Raw genomic sequence first — 21,266 nt, 5'->3', positions numbered from 1 at the left:
AATCCAACCTCTTCGATTACCCCTAAAATACGTAGCAAATTTAATACCAGAATTCAATGGGAAAAACATTTCGGTCATAGAATACATTGAAAAATTAAAGCATGCTAAAAACATTATAACACCCGTAGATGAACCAGGTCTAATCCCGATTCTAAAAATTAAATTAAAAGGAGAAGTATACAAGGCACTAATAAATTCACCGATAAATAACGTAAATGATTTTATTCAAGCAATAAGGTTATTATTCCCATCTACCGAAAACATACACAGTTTATATGGAAAATTAACGGAATTGACACAAAAACCAGACGAAACAGTACTCAGCTACGGGAATAGATTACAGGAACTAGTAATACAAATTAAAGAATTAAAAAGAATGGAAACAGGCATAAATCAACAAATCATACAGGACTTTGACAGGACGATAAAAAACGACGCAGAAAAAAGCTTTAGAAACGGGTTAAAGCAGGAAATTAGAATAGAGTTAAAGCAGAAAGACGATTTAAACGTCCTTATACAGGAGGCCATCGACATCGAATCGAGGTTAAAGAAACAAAACATACTGAGAGGCGACTCAGCTAGTGTACTATGCAGTCTCGAGAAATATGACACAAACCCAATAACATACACGTGTCAAATATGCAGAGAGCCAAACCACGAAGCATTATTTTGTAATAACGCGGCATGTGTATACTGTAAAAACAGAGACCACGTATCATACGATTGCAAATTCACCAGAAACAAGATAGAGCTTATTTGCAAATATTGTAACACCCAGGGACATTCCATCGACGCATGTAAAATGAATAGATCAAAGGGAAATTATTGCCAATATTGCCAAGTAATGGGCCATACAGTCAGCCAATGCCCATTTATAATTGAATATGAAACATGCTGGAAGTGCAAAGGAAGTGGTCACGATCCAAACACCTGCACAAGATTCCCAAAGATTACAGAACTCTGCGAAATCTGTAATAGTAGGTACCATACAGCTGAAAATTGCCCAACACCTATGTGCCCACTTTGCAGGAAATTGGGCCATACTACAAAACACTGTCCGTTAATGAAAGACAATGGTCTGCAATTAATCATGTGCACAAACTGCAACGAAGAAGGCCATGACGCAGAAGAATGCGAAGGGGCAAGAGTTTTCCAAACAAGGACACACCCAATTAAATACCAAAATCGCAACCAATTGGGTCACTCGTCAGGAGACTACCACGAATTGAGAAACCCTCAACGTAGGTCAAATAACTCGTATGGAGACAATCACAATTTCAACCATAATAATAATAACTTCCAGAGAAAATTTAAATACAATGAAAATTTTAACGGCAATAATCACTTCAGAAATAATAATAGCAATGGAAATTTTAACAGCAATAACTACCCCAGAAATAATAATAGCAATAGAGATAACCCGAGACACATGAACGAACCGCGAAAATTTTGTGACTATTGTAAAACCCCAAATCATACAATAAAGGAGTGTAGAAAACTGAAAGCCATTGAACTACGAGCTCAAAAAAGAGATATCTGTTCCTATTGCGAAGAACCAGGACACCAAATAGACGCATGCAGGAAACTTAAAAGCTTGGAAAACAGCGCCGGAAAATTCTGCAACCTTTGCAAAAGTACGAATCATACAACAGAGGAATGCTACAGAAATCAGAATCATAAACAGCACAGAGCGGGAAATGAATAGATTCTTCCTGGAGGGAGCGCACAGGAAGAAGTAACGATGAGCCGCTCGAAACATATAAAATTAACGACAACACAAAACCGAATGAATCAGAACAAGAAAAACCTCCTGAAACAAAACTACCCGACAATCGAAACATAAACGAAAAAAAGATGTCAACAAGAATGGCAATGTATTCACTGAGACTGGAAAATTTATTGCAATACATCACAATAGAAAACCCTTACACAAGAGGGGAATGCAACCTACTCATCGATAGCGGTGCACAATTAAATATCATAAAAAAGGACCAGATACCAGCAAACGCAATACTAGAAGATAGGAAAATACTACTTTCAGGCATTACAGATAAACCATTACAAACGCTAGGAGCAACAAAAATACCCATAAATTACCAATATTTTGACTTTCACGTAGCACCAGAAGACTTTTCAATACCTTACGACGGAATATTAGGCATATAAGTACTCCTCGAACAAAAATTAAGACTACACGAAGGATACGTAGAAATAAATAACGGAAAATTTGAATTAAGGTCAGGAGAAGCAAATACAAATCACAGATTATCTTCACAAACAGTCGAAACAGTTAAATCGGAATTAACAGATGAGCAGAAATGCTTCATCAACAAGATATTACAGGGCACGACACATGCTAATGACACACTTACAACTGTAACGACCCAGAGTGAGTACGTCACTGCACCGACTTGTAGGGAGAGCGGTTCCCTTAGAAGGCGACTCGTATTCTGTATTATAGGGATTACAGGTTCGTGTGGTTTGCGGTTAAGGAGTGAAATCCAAACACTAATGTGCTAGAAACCGAATGAAAATATGTTTATTCAAAAATAAAAGGTAAGTGAATTGAAATATAATATAAAAGAAAATCGCTAGTATCACAATAAGTGCGGCTAGAAATTGGAATACAATAAGAAATTATAATTAGTTCGCCCTAGATTGGGAATACAATAAAAAAATATGTAATTAGTAATTAATATATGTAAGTAGAAATTAATAATAAGTAATTAATTGTAATAATCGATAGCGCTAACGCGAATGCGGCGTGGTCTTCCTGTACAGTCAATACTCTGTTTGGTTTTCAACAATGATTATGGAAACTAAATTCCAGAGGTTTGTGCTAGACTACTAGAATCCAGTTAACTTTTCCTATGGGTCGCAATCGGTTTCTGGTTATACCAGAGCTGTGTTAATCGCAGGCCGTTCAAGGAGCTCCGCTCCTCGCTAGCTCTTTACACTTAAATGTAGGCTTAGCGTAACACCTGTGTAATACGTTGCGAACCGCGGATAGGAGGTCCACTGATCTGCGGTACTGCACGCCACCAGTGGAAGAGTAGGAAATAGCTGTAACTCGCGCTCTATCGCTGCCTAAACAGTTCAGCGCAAGCTTTTCTCTACTGTTCAGAGTATTGTCTGCTTCAGACCGAGGCCTGAGAAGATCTGCATTGAAACTATGCGGAACGCCTCTATTTATACTCAGATCGTGCTGAGTCGGCACTTTTTTCCGCATAGAGTTCTTGGGGTAGCTGGGTTTTTCCCATCACGTGGTAGACCAGCATCCCCACTCTAGAATTCTACCCCACCGTATGCTTACTGGGGTTGCGCTGGCGCGTGCGCGGTCAGACGTCGATAATTTATCGATAACTGTTTTACCGTCTGACTTATCGACCAAACTTTTACCGACGAATTTAATAGACTTGGTTATCGACGAAAATGAAAACTATTTATTACAAAAATTATTATATACATTAAACTAAATATTAACAATAGAAATTAAATTAGACACTTTGTATGAAATATAATAAAGAAAAATGAAATAAAAAGGTATTGTGCTTCTTATTGGGTCGTTACACAACCGTACATACTGACTCGGAAACACTGCAACAAACAGGAATCAGCGAAAACTCGAGCGACATTGACAATGCAAACCAAGACCTTCCGCAACCGGATAATATGACAGGAGACTCAGACGATAGCTTCAATAACGATATACTACATTTATTAAACATAGTGGACAAATTAAATAACGAACCAAGTAACGTAACAATAAATACGGAACAGACGACGTCAGCAAATCTCGAAGAACATTTAGAAACGGACAACAAATACGCAGGACAGATAATAAACAGTATAAATACAGTACTCGACAGCCACGAAGGAAAGTGCGAAATAGAGTCGTACGACTACACAACATTTCTAACAAAAGTAGATGAAAACACAAGCATCAAATTCAAAAACGAAACTGACCTTTTAGAAAACAAATATAACTATGCAGCATACGATGTAGAAGACATATTGGAAGGATTTCAGGAAACAGGAAACCTACCAGAAATAGACGAAAGCGAAATATTAGAAGTAGGAAAAATCAGTTTTACAGAAAACAAGGAAAATGGTACTGTGACGAAAAGCAAAGAAACGGAAAATCGGCGGGATAAACTTTTAGAAAAAATTCGGCTAGGAAACCTATCCGAAGATAAGGAAGCCATAATGAGAGAATTGATCGAAGAAAATAATGACATATTTTGGTTAGAAGGAGATAAAATAGAGTCCTACAATACGGAACAACATGAAATTAACCTAACGGACGAGAAACCCGTATATGTAAAACAATTTCCCTTGCCACATAAATTAAAAGAAACTGCGGTACAAGAAACGGAAAAATTAATCGCAAACGGTTTTGTCAGACACTCAAAAAGTGCTTTTAACGCCCCAACTTGGGTAGTCAAAAAGAAGGAAACAGCCGAGGGAAAGAAAAGATGGAGACTGGTAATAGACTACAGGAAATTAAATGAAAAAACGATCCCAGACCCATATCTACTCCCAAATATAACTGAAATCTTCGACCAATTAGGACAGGCAAAACTATATCACGTAGTAGATTTAAAATCAGGCTTCCATCAAATCAAGATGAACCCAAGAGTCATACATAAGACAGCTTTCAGCATACATCCATTGGGACGATTTGAATTCAATGTCTTACCTTTCGGATTAATAAACTCGCCACGAACCTTTCAGAGGGTAATAAACACAGCATTAGGCGATTCAATTGGAAAAATTTGCTTTGTTTTCATCGATGACATCATAATATTTGGAGGACATTTAGAGGAACTCAACACGAAATTTAACACAGTCGCACAAAAATTAAGAGACGTAAAATTAAAACTTGAGCGCGAAAAATGCGAATTCCTTAAATCGGAAGTATGCTTTCTAGGACACATACTAAGTGGGAAAGGTATAAAACCCGACCCAGCAAAAACAGAAGCTGTACAAAAATTTCCAACTCCTAAGAACGTCAAGAACATAAGAGAATTCTTAGGACTCGCAGGCTACTACAGACGATTCATAAATAATTTCGCAAAAATTGCAAAACCTTTAACGAGTTTATTGCAAAAAGACACAAAATTTTCCTGGAACACGGAACAGCAAAACGCTTTCATAAAACTCAAGGAAATATTATGCAACGCACCTATACTACAGTACCCCAAATTCGATGAACCATACGTTATCACGACAGACGCATCTAAATACGCCCTAGGTGCAGTACTATCGCAAGGAGAAATTGGGAAAGACAGACCAATCGCATACGCATCACGAGTATAACAGGAAGCAGAAATCAAATATGACACCTACGAAAAAGAAGCTCTAGCAATAATGTTCGCAATAAAAACATTTCGAAACTACATTTATGGAAATAAATTTACAATAGTTACAGATCATAAACCACTACTTTGGCTAAAAACAGCCGACAATAATACTAGAGTACAAAAATGGAGATTAAAATTATCGGACTACGAATACGATATAGTTTATAAACCAGGTAAGCAAAACGTGAATGCCGATGCATTATCGAGAAATCCGGTGGACAACGTACACGTGTCCGTTACAACAAGAGCGCAAGGAAAGAAAGATATCAGCAAAAACTCGGCAACCGCGAAAATTCCAAGTCAAGATAAAGTAGAAGACGATCATATAAAGGCCAAAAGGAAAAGGGGTAGACCAAGAAAGGAAGTTCAAGAACAGTCAGGTCAAGAAACAACCGCAAACAGTAGTAGCAACGAAAGAACGGATAAAACAAAAAAAGACAATATAGAAGAACAGGAACAAAAAAATTTAATTTACACGAAAAACTCAATCCAATTTAGAAATGATAACATCGTGCACATAATTACTAAACAGGGCATACCTTTGGATAAAACCACCAATGAGTTAATGAAAACTAAAAATATAAAAATAAACCCCAACCTATCGGAAAATGAAGTCGAAATAATAGAAATAAATAATAAAAACCTCTTTGTTTTATGTCTAAACATAGCATCATCATCAGAAATAATAAAACAGAACTTGATAAAACTATTCAATATATTAAAAGATTTACTTATACGAAAAAACATAAAAATTTTCAGCATTTCAAAAGATATTAAAATACTAAATATAAACTGGAACGAAATAGAAGAAATAATAAAAAACACTTTCGATAAAACCGACATTAAAATAATAGTTTGCCTAAATAATATAGAATATGTAAAACCCGAGAACAGAAATAAAATATATGACCAATTCCACTCTACAAAACTAGGAGGTCATTCAGGTGTAAATAGAACATATAATAGAATAAAAGACAAATTCTTTTGGGAAAATCTAAAACAAGATATTCGAAATAAAATAAAAAAATGCGAGGAATGTCAAAGAAACAAATTAAAAAGAATTAAAACTAGACAACCAATGGTAATAACAAACACACCAATGAAAACTTTCGATAAAATCGCAATGGACATTGTCGGTCCACTCAACGTCACAAAAAATAATAATAAATACATTTTAACCATACAAGACCAATTATCAAAATTTTTAGTAGCAGTACCTTTAAAAGATCAAACAGCAGAATCAGTCGCAGATGCTTTTGTAAAAAAATTTATGTGCACTTTTGGCTCACCTAAAATAGTACTTACTGATAGAGGAACAAATTTCACTAGTAAAATCATGAAACAAGTTGCAAAAAGATTTAAATTCTCAAAAATCGAAACAACATCTTTTTCACCTCAATCAAACGGATCATTAGAAAGAGCACATCATCCACTTTGCGAATATTTAAAAAATTTTTCAACAAAAAAATGTGAATGGGATGAACTTCTAGAGCTAGCACAATTCAACTATAACACAAGCATTCATTCCGGTCACAAATTCACACCGCATGAACTGGTTTTCGCTTACCCAGCTAGGCTACCTTCGACCGAACCTCTAAAGAAATCAGAACAGTTACCTACACATAACGATTATCTGGAAAACCTAATAAAAAACATGAGAGACATAGCTACTATGGCATGCGAAAATCTAATAGACTCAAAAATGAAATCAAAAGAATACTACGATAGATTCATTAAACCGGTAGAATTTAAAATCGGAGACAAAGTATGGTTACTCAAAGAACCTAAACCGGGAAAATTAGAAAAAGATTGGTATTTAGGGCCATACGAAATACTAAAAATAGGTGATAACAATAATATAACAATCAATTACAAAGGAAAGCCAAAAACAGTTCACGCGAACAAATTAAGCATTCAGCAGCACAGGAAATAACATAAGCCTTCTTTCTAGGAAAAGAGCCGACAATGAAGTTAATTCTATTAATTTATATCAGCACATTCAAAATTAGCCAAGCAATAATCGGGTTTGATTGCGGCGCAACGAACCCGATTGTATCGACATACTTTTTACTGGACACCGGAGAATGCGACTTCCACCATGCAAACGTTAGCATAACCAGTACAACAATACGACTCCTACAATTAGCGGAATTCAGAACGGCTCCAATCATACAATGCAAAATAGAGATCCAACGCACAATCTTCCGATGCGGAATGTTCAGCCACTTAGTACCAGTAGAAAACGCGATACAAGAATACCTTCTAGACATAAGCCATGAAAACTGTAAATCCATACACAACACCGGAATATTTAGATACGATAATTTTCACACAATCGCGAATTTAAAAGTAAACTCAACGAAATCCGTAGGAATAAGTCTAGCAGGAAATGCAATAGAGAGCTCGTGTACAGGAGCGTCCTATTCCGATAGCTACGGAACATGGAATAAAGTATATGTACAAGGTCTTATAAAAATTACATTAATAGAATACACCGCGCAAGTTAGCCTTAATAATGATAAATTACGTTTAGCATCAGGAACAATTTGTAAATTTTCGGATGAACACTGTATTGACATGGAAGGCGGGCATACCTTCTGGTCAGCGCTACCGAGAGAAGATTGTCTTAAAACTAAATACGACGTATTATACCGAGGTCCAGTAACAAAACTAACAGCTAAAAATCGCGAAACATTATACACAATAGAAACAACCGACATCTCATTCGCGCTAGCAGCGAAAGGAAACATCGAAACCTGCAACAGAATATTAACAAAAACCGAACACCCAAAATTAATTATATACGAAAGATCACAAAATAACATACTATTCGATAACGACGCGCAGCCATAAAAAGAAATACTAAATTTAGACATTCTCACTTACACTAATTCAAAATTCGTATATGTAGAAAAACACTTCAGGGCTCAAATACAAAATTTATATTTAGATATTTTAAGTGAAAAATGCAAACTAGAAAGAAAAACAATCTACAATTCTCTATCCATAGCCTCTATTTCACCAGACGAATTTGCGTACAATTTAATGGAAAAACCGGGATATATTGCTAGGATTGCAGGAGAGGTGGTACACATCATAAAATGCACGCCAAAGGAAGTGCAATTACTCCACACAGATAAATGCTATACGCAATTACCAGTAACCTCAGGAAACCAAACACGATTCCTGTCATCGAAAACACACATATTAATGAAGTCAGGAACTCAGATAGAATGTAACACAATCATTCCACAATATTACAAAATAAACAACAATTAGATAGCACTAACACCAACACCAAGACAAGCGCAAAATCCAGGAATTTTAAAACCTAACACAAATATTTCCTGGGAATACAAGGAAATAAATTCACTAGCATCAAGCGGAATCTATTCACAAGAAGACCTCCAAGAGCTCCAACAACACATCATGTTCCCCCTAGAAAAATCAGCCTTGCTGAACACAATAGGGAGGGGCATGCAGGAGAAGAAAGTGTACAAGGAGGACTAATCAACAACCTATTTACAGAAAACACGCTATCCCACATCGCAGAAAATACGTGGAATAAATTCGTGGAAAAATTCATCAAATTCGGTTCAATTAGCTCTGCAGTAATAATGATCCTTATAATCATTCATATCTGCAAGCTAATAATTGACACAATTATAAGAGGATACACATTGCATACATTATATGGCTGGTCCCTACACCTATTGGCAGTCATCTTTAGTTCAATTACATACTTATTGGTGACATTAAAGAACAATAAAAACATCAAAAGGCTCCCAAGACGAAAACGCCTAACGAAAAACGAAGACATCGAATTGAACGAAATAAAGATAGAGCAACCAAACAGCCTAAAATGGGGGATATCACCGCCTATCCCACAACGACCACCTGCACTCAGATCACCTACAATCAAACCACCCGAAATCAAACCACCACAACCAATAAAACAAGAAAGAATACAGGTTTTTACGCTAGAAGCATGAAACTAAATAAACGCAACGCAAAGGGGAACGCAAGGAACACGCATAAATAAACACACGCGAACTTTAAACAAAATAAAAATTTATTCAAAAAAAAAAAAAAAAAAAAAAAAAGAAAAGTAACAAAATTCACAAAGTAGTAACATACAATAAAAATCTTACAATAAAGGTTAATTAAAAATACGATTGGAAAGGGAAAGGAAGTGGAGGACACAGTGAACAACAAGTTATAATCAAAGGATTTATTCAAAAAAATAATAATAATAGTAATAATATATAATTATAAACATAAAAGAAATCCTTCATTCAACAATAAAAGCAAAAAGTTGGGCAGTTCACTCCTGCTCGAATAAGGGGGCGATGTCCAACATTCGGTCTTCATCCCACTCGTATAATTCTTCAAGGTACCGCCGAAAGTTGCGGCGATACTCTCGTACCGTACGCTTATACGCCAAGTTTATCATTCCATGGCACCATATGAAGCGGCCATCAGTACGCTGAAGAAGAAAAAAAAAAAAGGGAATAACACACACAAAAAAAAAAATGGTCATTAACAACAATAATGAATAAACAAAATAAAAGACCACTTACCCATGATGCGAACACCTCCTTCCTAGGCCTTGATAAATCCATAAACACGGGGAATGGTATGAATGTCATATTGACTTTTAGCGCGGCGTTGGGACGGAAATGGCAGGCAGAACAAAATTTTTCGATCAAGTGACGATACTATCCGATCGAACGGATATATATATCAATTACCCCACCAGGTGCACAAAAATTTCTAAGTAAATACAGGACGTTAAACCGATGAAGCACTCAATAATACTCGGAACCAGCGCATACCCGCCACAATAGAGGATCTAAGAATTACCAATTTCATTCTAGAAACCTTGAATTTAAAAGTTAATAAAGAAGCCCCGAAGTGTCGGTCTACAATATTATTCAGTACACGCAGTATATGTAGTTCCGCTACGCACCCCTACCGCCTCAATCTCAGCGGGGAGGGAAGAAAATGGTCATCCGAAAACCATTTACTCTTTGTAACATACCAATTCGTAAACGCAAAGAAATATTAGCAAAAAAAAACAATTTTACCCAGCGCAACAAATTCACACCAACTAACAAATATTGTAATTACACTCACCTTAAAATTGTAAAACTCATCTAACTCATAAAACCGCAAACTATGAATTTGGATAACACAATCGTTTAAAGAAAATTTTCTCTCCAAATTTATTTGTTGATATCGTACCGATATGCAACAATCTAGGCGGCCAGGTGTCACGTCCTGTGACGCATTCTTTAAAACTTCTATTTCGCCACCCAAATTCTTTAAACTTATATTTCGCTATACAGATTCTTTAAACTTACATTTCGCGATACAAAAGTAGTTGTTCTATGCGGATTCTAAATCACTGGCGTCAGCATTTTTTGTAATTTGACACCACACCGTCAGCAGAAATATGATACCCCCCCACCCCGACAACATCCACCCCTCTCCCCACCCTATGACCTTGAACTGAAATTTGACACCACCGTCAGCAGAAATATGATCCCCCTCCCCCTCCCACACCCCATAACCACCCCCTCGGCAGAAATAACCACCCTGTGACAACCCCCGCCCTATAACCACCCCCTCAGCAGAGATACCCACCCTATAACCACCCACTCAGCAGAAATACCCACCCTATGACAACCCCCGCCCTATAACCACCCCCACAGCAGAAATACCCACCCTATGACAACCCCCGCCCTATAACTACCCCCTTAGCAGAAATATCCCCCTCTCCCCTCCCCCGCCCCTCTCCCATGACCTTGAACTGAAATTTGACGCCATCAGCAAAAATATGATACGTCCTGACCTTGAACTATTTTTGTCTTATCGGAAGACGACACATGACGGTGTGGTATGATACCCCCCACCCCGACAATATCCACCCCTCTCCCCACCCTATGACCTTGAACTGAAATTTGACACCACCGTCAGCAGAAATATGATACCCCCCACCCCGACAATATCCACCCCTCTCCCCACCCTATGACCTTGAACTGAAATTTGACATCGTCAGCAGAAATATAACACCCTACCCCCACCCTTCATGACCTTGAACTGTTTGTTCTTATCGGAAGGTCACTTTTTCTACGTCTTGAAAATGATTTTTTCTACGTCTTGGAAATGAGTTTTTTGTTGACGCAGCAAATCTGACACTGCAATTCGTGGCTATAGAAGGTAGGGGGTTTGCTAAAGTTTCAAGCATACACAAAACCAAATTGACCATCACCGCAAGCGCATTGTTCGCGAGATTGTATTGTGAAAAGTGAAATATGTATTCTCAAAGTTTCAAAGAGTTTTTTTGCCAAAGGAAGCGCCCCGCAAGTTCTACTCAAGAAGAAGAGGCACGCAAAAAAATGACAAAACATCAGGACGACGTGAAGTAAGTGTTCGAAACACATTTCATTTAACGCTGCTGGTATTTATTTGTTCCAATAACATATTTAAACGGTATTTATTTGTTCTAGAATCGCACCACAATTATCATGTCGAATTTTGGGTCGAAAATATCCATTGACGGATTCCTGTACAAAGCATTTGGAAATCGGCATAAATATACTTGACGACAATTTCTACCCGCAACTCATATTATCAGACAGCCGAAACAACCGCCTGGAGCTGAGCATAGTCACGTGGTCGCTGATGATAGCCGAAGCGGACAACGTATGCAGCTTCTTTGACGATTCAAAAGATACACGCGACAATATTAATTTTAATGATATAAGTGTTGAATTTGGAGTGCTATATGGCGTAAAAGTAATTAAATTGATTAGCAATGATATATGTATGTGCATGATGAAAAAAACATTTGAGAAAATGGTAATTTTAAATGATTGTATAATTGAAATGCATAATGCATTATATGATAAACTGTATTCGGTGGAACAAAAATTTAAAGAGTTTGTTGCATTAGTTCGGGGATACGGAGATGTAAAAGTGCATGCAGAGGTTGTGCAGCATATCAAAGAAACTGATATTTATGATCCAAATTCAATTATCGATTGCGAATTAGTAGCTTTAGGTATTCAGGCAATAATAACAGCTGCATCAGCAGCATCTTAACAGAGAAAAAAGGATTATGTTACAAATTATGTTAGAAATTATACTTTAATAAATCATAATGTATTGCATCATTTGCAACTTCTCTCTCTACCTATATAAACCCAAACATCCCAGGAAAAATTTCACTTCCTACACGATAGCCGTACGATGTGCATATGCAAATTTGATCTTCGAATTAGCACAAAAAGAATTTGCACCAGATTGGAAAATACTTTTGTCTGCGCGCGTTGTTGGAATATTGCTAGCCAAAGAAGAAAGTAATGGCACCGCGGAAAAGTAACAAGAAGAAGAAGACGAAGTCGCGCAAACTTCCAGTTGCAAACCGTGGGGGATTTCTTCCAGCACTTGTACCTATTTTTGCAGGCCTTTCAGCTTTGGGCACGGTGGCTGGCGGTGCAGCAGGTATCGCCAAGGCAGAAAACATTAGAGGAAGTGAAACGGCACAATCGTGTTATGGAAGGACATGGACTTTACCTTGCACCATATAAACGGGGAAAAGGAATTAAAGAAAAAAAAAGAAGCGCTTCGGCAAATTGTAACGCTTCCAAAGGGCGCAATGACAAATGTACAGTTATATAACTTTGCACGAAAGTTGAACTTTCCATATTTTCGAGGTGTTTTCATGCGTACAAATTTACCCTCTAAATCGTTCTTAAACGAATGCGGTATCGTGAATTTAGATAAATCGGAAGGTCCTGGTACACACTGGGTAGCTTACGTAAAGCGGGGTAATTGTGTTAAATATTTCGATTCTTTTGGAAATCTGAGACCACCGACAGAGTTAATAAACTACTTCGAAAAGCATGTAACGATTTTATACAATCACACGCAGTATCAAAAATTCAATACGAGTGTATGTGGACAACTCTGCTTGCATTTTTTAGCTGGAAATATATAAAATAGTTTCGATGCACATAGTCTTCACAGTTGCAAAGATGTCGTTGACGTTTACGTTAAGCGGAAAAAATTCTGTGCTTAGCACTGATTACTTTCCACCTATAGATTTGAAGGATGATAATTACGAACTCGGACTCGTTGATTTTCAAGCTTTCAACACAATACCAAACGTTGACTTTACAAACAATAAATTTTACTTTGATGCCGATGGTGAGATCACGATACCGGATGGTTCGTATGAACTCGAAGCGCTAAATAAATACTTGCAAGAGAAAATAATGGACAAGACAAAAATCATTTTATTTCGTACAAATAACAGCACTTTGAAAAGTGAAATATATAGTGATTATACAATCGATTTTACCAAACCAAATAATATAGGATCGCTTCTCGGGTTTTCTACATATCGCATATTACCGCCGGGGCAATGGCACGAGTCGGATATACCCGTAAATATTATGAAAGTAAATGTGCTGAGGATCGAATGTAATATTACGACTGGCGCGTATAGCAACGGTCAATGTGTTCATACCATTCATGAGTTTTCACCGCGCGTGCCACCAGGATATAAAATTTCGGAAAGTCCTACGAACGTCATTTATCTTCCAGTAATCGTGAGAGCCATTGATCACCTTAGTATACGCATTACCGATCAAAACGATAATCTGATAAATTTCCGTGGAGAAGAATTGACAGTGAGGCTTCATATTAGGCGGTGTAAAAAATAACATGAATATAAACATAATAATCAATGGCCTGTTGAACGGCACGAACGGCTCGAACGGCCAGCGAACGGTTCGAACGGCTCGAACGGCTCGAACGGCCCGCGAACGGATCGTTGAACGGCTTGAACGGCTTGCCGTTGAACGGCTCGAACGGCTCGAACTGTCCGCTGAACAGCTCGAACGGCATGCTGAACATTTTACGGCAGCTGCAGTAAGGATAATGATGTAAAAACGATAACAATTACACAATCATTCAGTAGAGGGAATATATCCAAATCGGACACATCGCAAGAGCACATCGTCAAACGCTCCGACGACGCGACCGTTTAATATACGTTATATATCCGTTCATTTAATCGCCTTTCAAGAGAACAAGCACAACTTATGCTAAACATTACTAGAAATAATGCTGTTGTACACAGATGCTAAAACTCAACCGATCAACAATCCGCCGAATGCATTATTGAGCACCCCGTTGAACGAGTTGCTAAAAGGATCGTTAGAAAATGGATGGAACCAGAACTTCAATCACAAACGCACAAATTGTACTTGCAGCAGCAAGTACCATGGTTGCAGGAATGATAATCATGTATTAAACGGTGATGACTCTTTACAATCACTTACAATTAGTAAGGACAATATCTCCAAACTGAACACATCGCAAGATTTGAGCGACAAAAACGCGTCATTTCTGCAATCGTTGGGTTTTGTGATTAAGAAACGAAAATGATGGACCCATTGAACATTGCCAGTTTACCGATTTCTGACGATCGAATTACAAAGATCGAATTACATAGTTACAGCCCATACGCCAACACAACGTTCGGAAACAATGATGAAATACGAATTCCCATTCAACAACAAGATTTGTACACGTTTCCTAGTGAGAGTTACCTTTACGTCGAAGGAAAACTCATTCTCAACGATGAGAATGTTGCAGGAACTTCAGTTGGACTAGAAATGAATTGCGCAGCATTTATGTTTGATGAAATTCGATATGAATTAAACGGCGTGGAGATCGATCGTTGTAAAAACGTTGGAATAACAACTATGATAAAAAATGGAGTATCGTTGACAACGACAAAATCAAAAATGCTTGAAAACGCTGGTTGGATAGACATACCCAATGCAGGAGGCTACTTTGACTTTTGTGTTCCTCTAAATATGCTGCTCGGTTTCTGCGAAGATTACAAACGAATAGTGATTAATGCGCATCATGAATTGATTCTGATTCGATCGCGAGACGACAAAAATGCTGTTTATGGAACAGATGGTGCAAAATACACGCTGCAATTATACAAAGTACAGTGGAGGATGCCACATGTCACGCTCGAAGAAAGACACAAACTTTCATTGTTGCGTATCCTTGAAAACGGTCAAACGATAATTATGAGTTACCGTTCCTGGGACTTATACGAGTATCCAATGTTACAAGCAACCACTAAACATACATGGAGCATTAAAGTAGCTACGCAATTAGAAAAACCGCGATATGTAATATTTGCATTACAAACGGATAAAAAAAATAAGCTCAATAGACATATCACCAAATTTGATGACTGCAAACTCACCAATTTTCGATTGTATTTAAATTCGGAATCATATCCGTATGACAATTTGAATCTTGACTTTAATAAAAATAGATACTCTGTCCTTTACGACATGTATGCAAAATTCAGAAAGTCATATTACGAAGCAATGTGCAGTAATGGTGATGACGGAGCTCTATACGATAAGATACTCTTTTTCGGCTACGGCCCATTCGTTGTCATTGATTGCTCGCATCAGAACGAATCGATAAAAAGCGCTACAATCGATGTAAGAATCGATTTTGAGTGTAGTGAAGACGTTCCTGAAAATACTAGCGCCTACTGTTTGATCATTCACGATCGTATCGTGCAGTACAATCCACTGACCAATGTAGTGCGCAAACTCTCTTAAGTGAAAGAGGGTTTATATGATCATTCCGCAGTAAAAGCGGTCATTTTTCGCCACAAATTCAACTAATCAAAATGAATGTACCAACATTCGTGGACCTTCAAAGCTTCAAAAGCGATACGAACGAGTTTTTCGTAAAGGAACTTGCTATCTTCCAGAATGGGAATCGCGTACAATGTTTCATCTTTGCGCCACCATTTGCTAAGAAAAAATTGTCGAAAGCAGAATTAAGACAAATAAAATGGTTGACGCAAAATCATCACGATTTTGAGTGGGACGATGGTACCGTGCCGTATTCGTGCCTTCAAGAGTGTGCCACTTCGTGTTTGAAAGATAGTATTCATGGATCCGTATACGTCAAGGGCATTGAGAAAGAAAAATGGCTGAAGAAACTTTATCCTTCATTCAGTCCAATCAATATAGAGGTTTTGAACAAAGATGACGATCTACCGAATTTGCCAACCAAGAGCCGGCATATTCAGGATGGATGGATGGATAAACATATGGCATGCATCGCGCACAATGGGGCATGTGCTATGAGAAACGTATCGATATTAAAAGAATGGTGGTTAAAAAAAAGGAAGGAGGAAGATGAAGAGCTGTGCATGGAACATTATAACCGGCCAGGGGATGACACGCACATAGATGGACCTCCACCGAAAAAGAAAAATTGTTACATTTGTCTTAAAACACGAAACATTTAATATCATTTATTAATTTTGTTCATTACTGTAAAATAATAAAATCTATTTAGTAAAGATATACTTTATGCGTCTTAATGTTATAGCTAAAACAAGCGATGCTATACGCAAAAAACGCAGAGCTCTCAAATCAGAGAGCATCGACGAAGAGAGAGTCATCGAAAAACGATTGAGACCCATGGTTGAGCCGTTGGAACGAATTATCGAGAATATGTCAGTGGTATCGCCACATTCAGACACGATCGATATAAAATCCGAGTCGGCATTCCCAACCTTGAATATTAAAGAACCGCAAAAATTGACGTCAACTCCTTTTCTTAACCCTCAAAGCACACAAACTGCAAGAGCACGCATTTATTCCGAACCTGGTACATCTTCGAGTGAACCGACGGTGGATGTGACGAAAGATCGTGAAGAATCGATACATGCCGTTGAAACGTACGGCGACAGCGACGAGAATCTTAATGTTTCTATGCAGCGAATTTTGGACAAGCCTAGCGAAAACATACGTAGCCATTTCACGGAAAATTTGGGGCCGTTGGCAGCTAAATACATTCAATTACTCTTTACCGATCGTGAGAAGAAGATAGATGACGTGTATGGAGTATATGTACAACGCAACAAATTAATGCTTGGAAGTTCAGTTTTCGACGTAAGCAAAAACGACGATGTGATTATTAATGGGGTGAAGTACAGAGGAACAACTGGTTTGTACGAATTACTATTCATGAGAATGCCTGATGACACCTTATTCAACGATGCTGATTTACACAAATACGCGGAAATATTAAAGTCGTCGAACGCTCATAGACGCAGCCATATCTCGTCAGGGCTTGTGAAAAGTAACAAAGGCTACAAGTATAAATATATCATTGCAAAATTGCTTAAAGAGCGAGCGGCGTGGAGGTAATCTGATACCGTTCGATATGGCGGTTAACGATAATGCGGTGGACTACGTGCACTGGAATGACCCAAACGAGCTCGTCGATAGATTACGTCTTCTCGTATCCTCGAAATCCGCAGGACATACGGGGCATGACAACGAGATCGTTTCTATAATCGAAGAACTTCGAGAAGCCGGGTTGATTATAAATTGACACGTTCGTAAAGCATGATGCTAGTTTACAAATATGAAGAAGGTGAAGGGCAATCATATCACGGACGAGAAGATACAGCGTGTCAACGAGTTGCACGTGCCAGCGAGACGTAACTTTAGACATAGACGAGTCATTGTACGGGGTTACGGTGATCTCTGGCAAGCGGATCTCGTAGAGATGCGACAGTATGTGCAAATCAACAATGGCCACAATTACATACTCGCCGTCATCGATGTCTTATCTAAATACGCTTGGGCCGTAGCAGTGAAAGCGGTCCCAGCAAATTGTATAGAATGTATTATGTATTACATTTATTGTATTATTGTATTATGTATTACATTTATTGCATTAAAAAGTATTCAAAATTATCAATATAATTTATTCTTAGACCAACCTCCCTTCATTTATAAAATAACATTCCCCTGTAATAAAAGTAAACACAAAATAAAGCCGAAAAATTATTTATTCATATAATCAGTATAATTACAAACATTTTTAAATATAGATTACAAAATATTGTTCGCTCCTATCCATGAATTGTGCGTAGAATCAAACCCCGACCATTTGACGAAAACTTTATTTCCCCTTCGTTGTAGAACCTTCTCTACTAACAATAAGTATGCATCGCGATTTTTACTTTTGTAGTTCATATTCATAGAACCCGCCAACCAACGGTTGTTTTGCATATCTTGCAAGAGATACGTTACAGGATTTGTTCGTTGAATTTTAATAATTGTGAAAATTTCAGTTGTCCAATTCGGTGTATAACCCTTTGCGAATAAGGTTTTGTATTTACTAACTCGCACGTGTTCACCGATCTTGTACTTGGCCGGAGCTACAATCTTTATGTTAGAATATACGGACGATAAAAGTTTGTCCGTGTGTTCCGATGTTACGTCGACGGGCCGCATTCTAATCGTACGATGCCTTCTATTGTTATAATCTGAGACCCAATCCGGCTATAACAGATAAAATAAAATATGCATTAATACGCAAATCTAATAAATCTAATAAATCTAATAAATCAAAACAAACAAGCAACTTACATCATCGTGGCGGGCGAGTTTGTGCAGGAATTCGTGGCGGCGATACGGAAGTCGTCACACAGTGTGATGCCAAGAAGAGGACCACAGATGTCGTGAACATCTTTCAAGATATATAATAAGGGCGAGCGGAAGGAGCAGGATCACCAATCCGGCTATAACAGATAAAATAAAATATGCATTAATACGCAAATCTAATAAATCTAATAAATCAAAACTGATAAGCAACTTACATCATCGTGGCGGGCGAATTCGTGCAGGAATTCGTGGCGGCGAGCGGAAGGCAGAAAAACACGACCACCAATCCGGCTATAATAGATAAAATAAAATATATATTAATACACAAATCTAATAAATCTAATAAATCAAAACTTGTACTACAAAGGGCTTTGCCCGTTTATTATTAATAAATAAATAAAACAGACAAGCAACTTACATCAATTTCATATCCGAATAGATATCGCAGGTCGAAGACGTCGATGTTTTGACAGTGCCTTCGCACTCCTTCGACCCACAGCTCTTCCAGATTTTTCCTGTTTGCCGCCCGCTCCCGACGAACTCTTGCAACGTCCGCCACGTATACGATTCCTAATTGGCGCATTGCACCCGCTTTAAAAACAATTAATTAAAAAGAAATAAAATTAACACGCTAAGAGTAATTACTAAAAAGTACTTACGCTCCGTTTTCAAAAATGCGGCCAACGCCTCCAGTTGCAATGTCGTTATTGTGCGCTCCATTGTAAATAACGAAAACACGTCGGTGATGCGTTTATAAAGCACTGAGAAACATCCCCCTCCAAACTCTAAGACACTCGGCACTTCCAGTATCATGCCGCAAATTCTGAAATTAATCTGTCGAACGACTCGCAAGAATTTGCAAGGTTTGTGTGAACTCCGAGTCAGACGTCTCTCTCATGAAATTGCAAAGTTCGCAAGAACTCGAAAGCCTATAGGCTTAAAAAGATACTTGGAAATTAATAATATTTTACTCGTGGAGCAAAGAATAAATTGTGTTTTTACGAATAATTATTTATTTTATAATGTCCCCAAGGCAATGTTCTCGTGGATTGTGGAATTATGAATCGTTTATCATCGTAAGGACTAAGCACCTTCTTTTCTTCACATATAGAATATACATTGTGCAATTTTGAACGAATACATCTCTGTTCACGATGCACTTCTAAACGATCATACAAGCAACGTATATAATCATCGAAGGAAATAGTTTTTCTAATTACGTTACTTTTGACACCCTTCACTTTTTTCGTGTCCCGCTTGCCCTCTACGCGCAAAGCATACATTTTCGACCGAAGTCCGACAAACTCAGTCATTATACACCCATTATTTTCATCCTTCATTAATCCCGGTACTTTTTTGTTTACTCGTGGCATACTGTAAACATTGTCCTCGGTATAGTCGCTCGTGTCAAACCGATGTATATCGCGTTTCATTACATCGTATATGTCATCACATACCAGTTCGTATATAAGACTATCTGTGTCTGTGTATAATATTTTACAAAGATGTTTAAATTTCGGCCAAACATAATCATGGTGGAATTCGTACAAACATGTTTTTGATATATCCAGAATACACATACCAACATAAATGGGTTTTGTAAATTTAATTTCCAACTTTCGCATCTCTATTGCGACCAAATGTTCCGAAAATATTGATCTGCTATGAAAATTTGGTTTTGATATCAGGGCCTCGGCACCGTATCTACCTTCCCATTTTATAACTAATTTAACGTCTACATGATTTCTAACGTTCTCCATAGTTTTACCAAAGACTGCATTATTCATTAATTTAAATAAATTCTTTTCAAAATCATTTTTAGCTACAGTTCTAAGTTGCGTGTTTAAATTAATGTATTCGCGAAGCCATGGAGATTGTTTAAATTCTAAAACGCGATGAATTACAGAAACTTTTAAACCATGATTTAAGCATTGTTGAAGATTGCGGTAATGGATGATGTAACGTTGCTTATCCTGAACTGTAGCGAGTAGTTTCTCATGTTTGCCATTAGGAGGCTTCTCGCGTATTGGACAAAAAGGTAAATCTGCATGCTTATCGTGTAACTCTAGTGGGTATTTCAAATCGACTTCCAAAATATATCCAATGTTCGAATTTTCGGATATCGCATGAATGTTAAAAGTTTTAATTTCATTATCGTCTAACCACTTAAACTCGCCGTAAGGCAGATACTGCGACATTGCCCATCCATACAAATTATTAACATCGAAATAAACTAAATATCGCGATGGTTCTTCGGAATTGTACGAATCCATGTATTTATTATTGGCCTTTGCGTATCGATTAAAACATTGACTTAAACCACCACGTATGCCGCGCTCTATGAAAAGTAGCATATCGATATCTGTCAATAATTCTA

At 37.6% G+C, this 21,266-nt stretch overlaps 1 protein-coding gene across 2 annotated transcripts; it reads right to left on the bottom strand.

Annotated features, from left to right (window-relative positions):
* Positions 1 to 18,880: 18,880 nt before the first annotated feature.
* On the bottom strand, positions 18,881 to 19,866 carry LOC123987847. Of its 2 annotated transcripts, XR_006829477.1 has the most exons (4): positions 19,549 to 19,866; positions 19,308 to 19,480; positions 19,105 to 19,180; positions 18,881 to 19,026 (listed from the first exon to the last, which is right to left on the bottom strand). XR_006829477.1 is itself a non-coding variant. In XM_046286028.1 (3 exons), exons 1-3 carry the CDS (start codon positions 19,700 to 19,702, stop codon positions 19,106 to 19,108), a joined length of 402 nt encoding a protein of 133 aa, XP_046141984.1. In that variant the 5' UTR covers positions 19,703 to 19,866; the 3' UTR covers positions 19,087 to 19,105. The 2 variants fall into 2 exon arrangements, 1 of the variants encoding a protein (XP_046141984.1); XM_046286028.1 differs by lacking the exon at positions 18,881 to 19,026 and having other exon boundaries at positions 19,087 to 19,180.
* Between the last annotated feature and the right edge of the window lie 1,400 nt (positions 19,867 to 21,266).

This window comes from Osmia bicornis, chromosome 1 (genome assembly GCF_907164935.1).
Source record: "Osmia bicornis bicornis chromosome 1, iOsmBic2.1, whole genome shotgun sequence".
NCBI classification, from domain to species: domain Eukaryota; kingdom Metazoa; phylum Arthropoda; class Insecta; order Hymenoptera; family Megachilidae; genus Osmia; species Osmia bicornis.
This window is presented reverse-complemented; position numbering and strand designations above follow the sequence as displayed.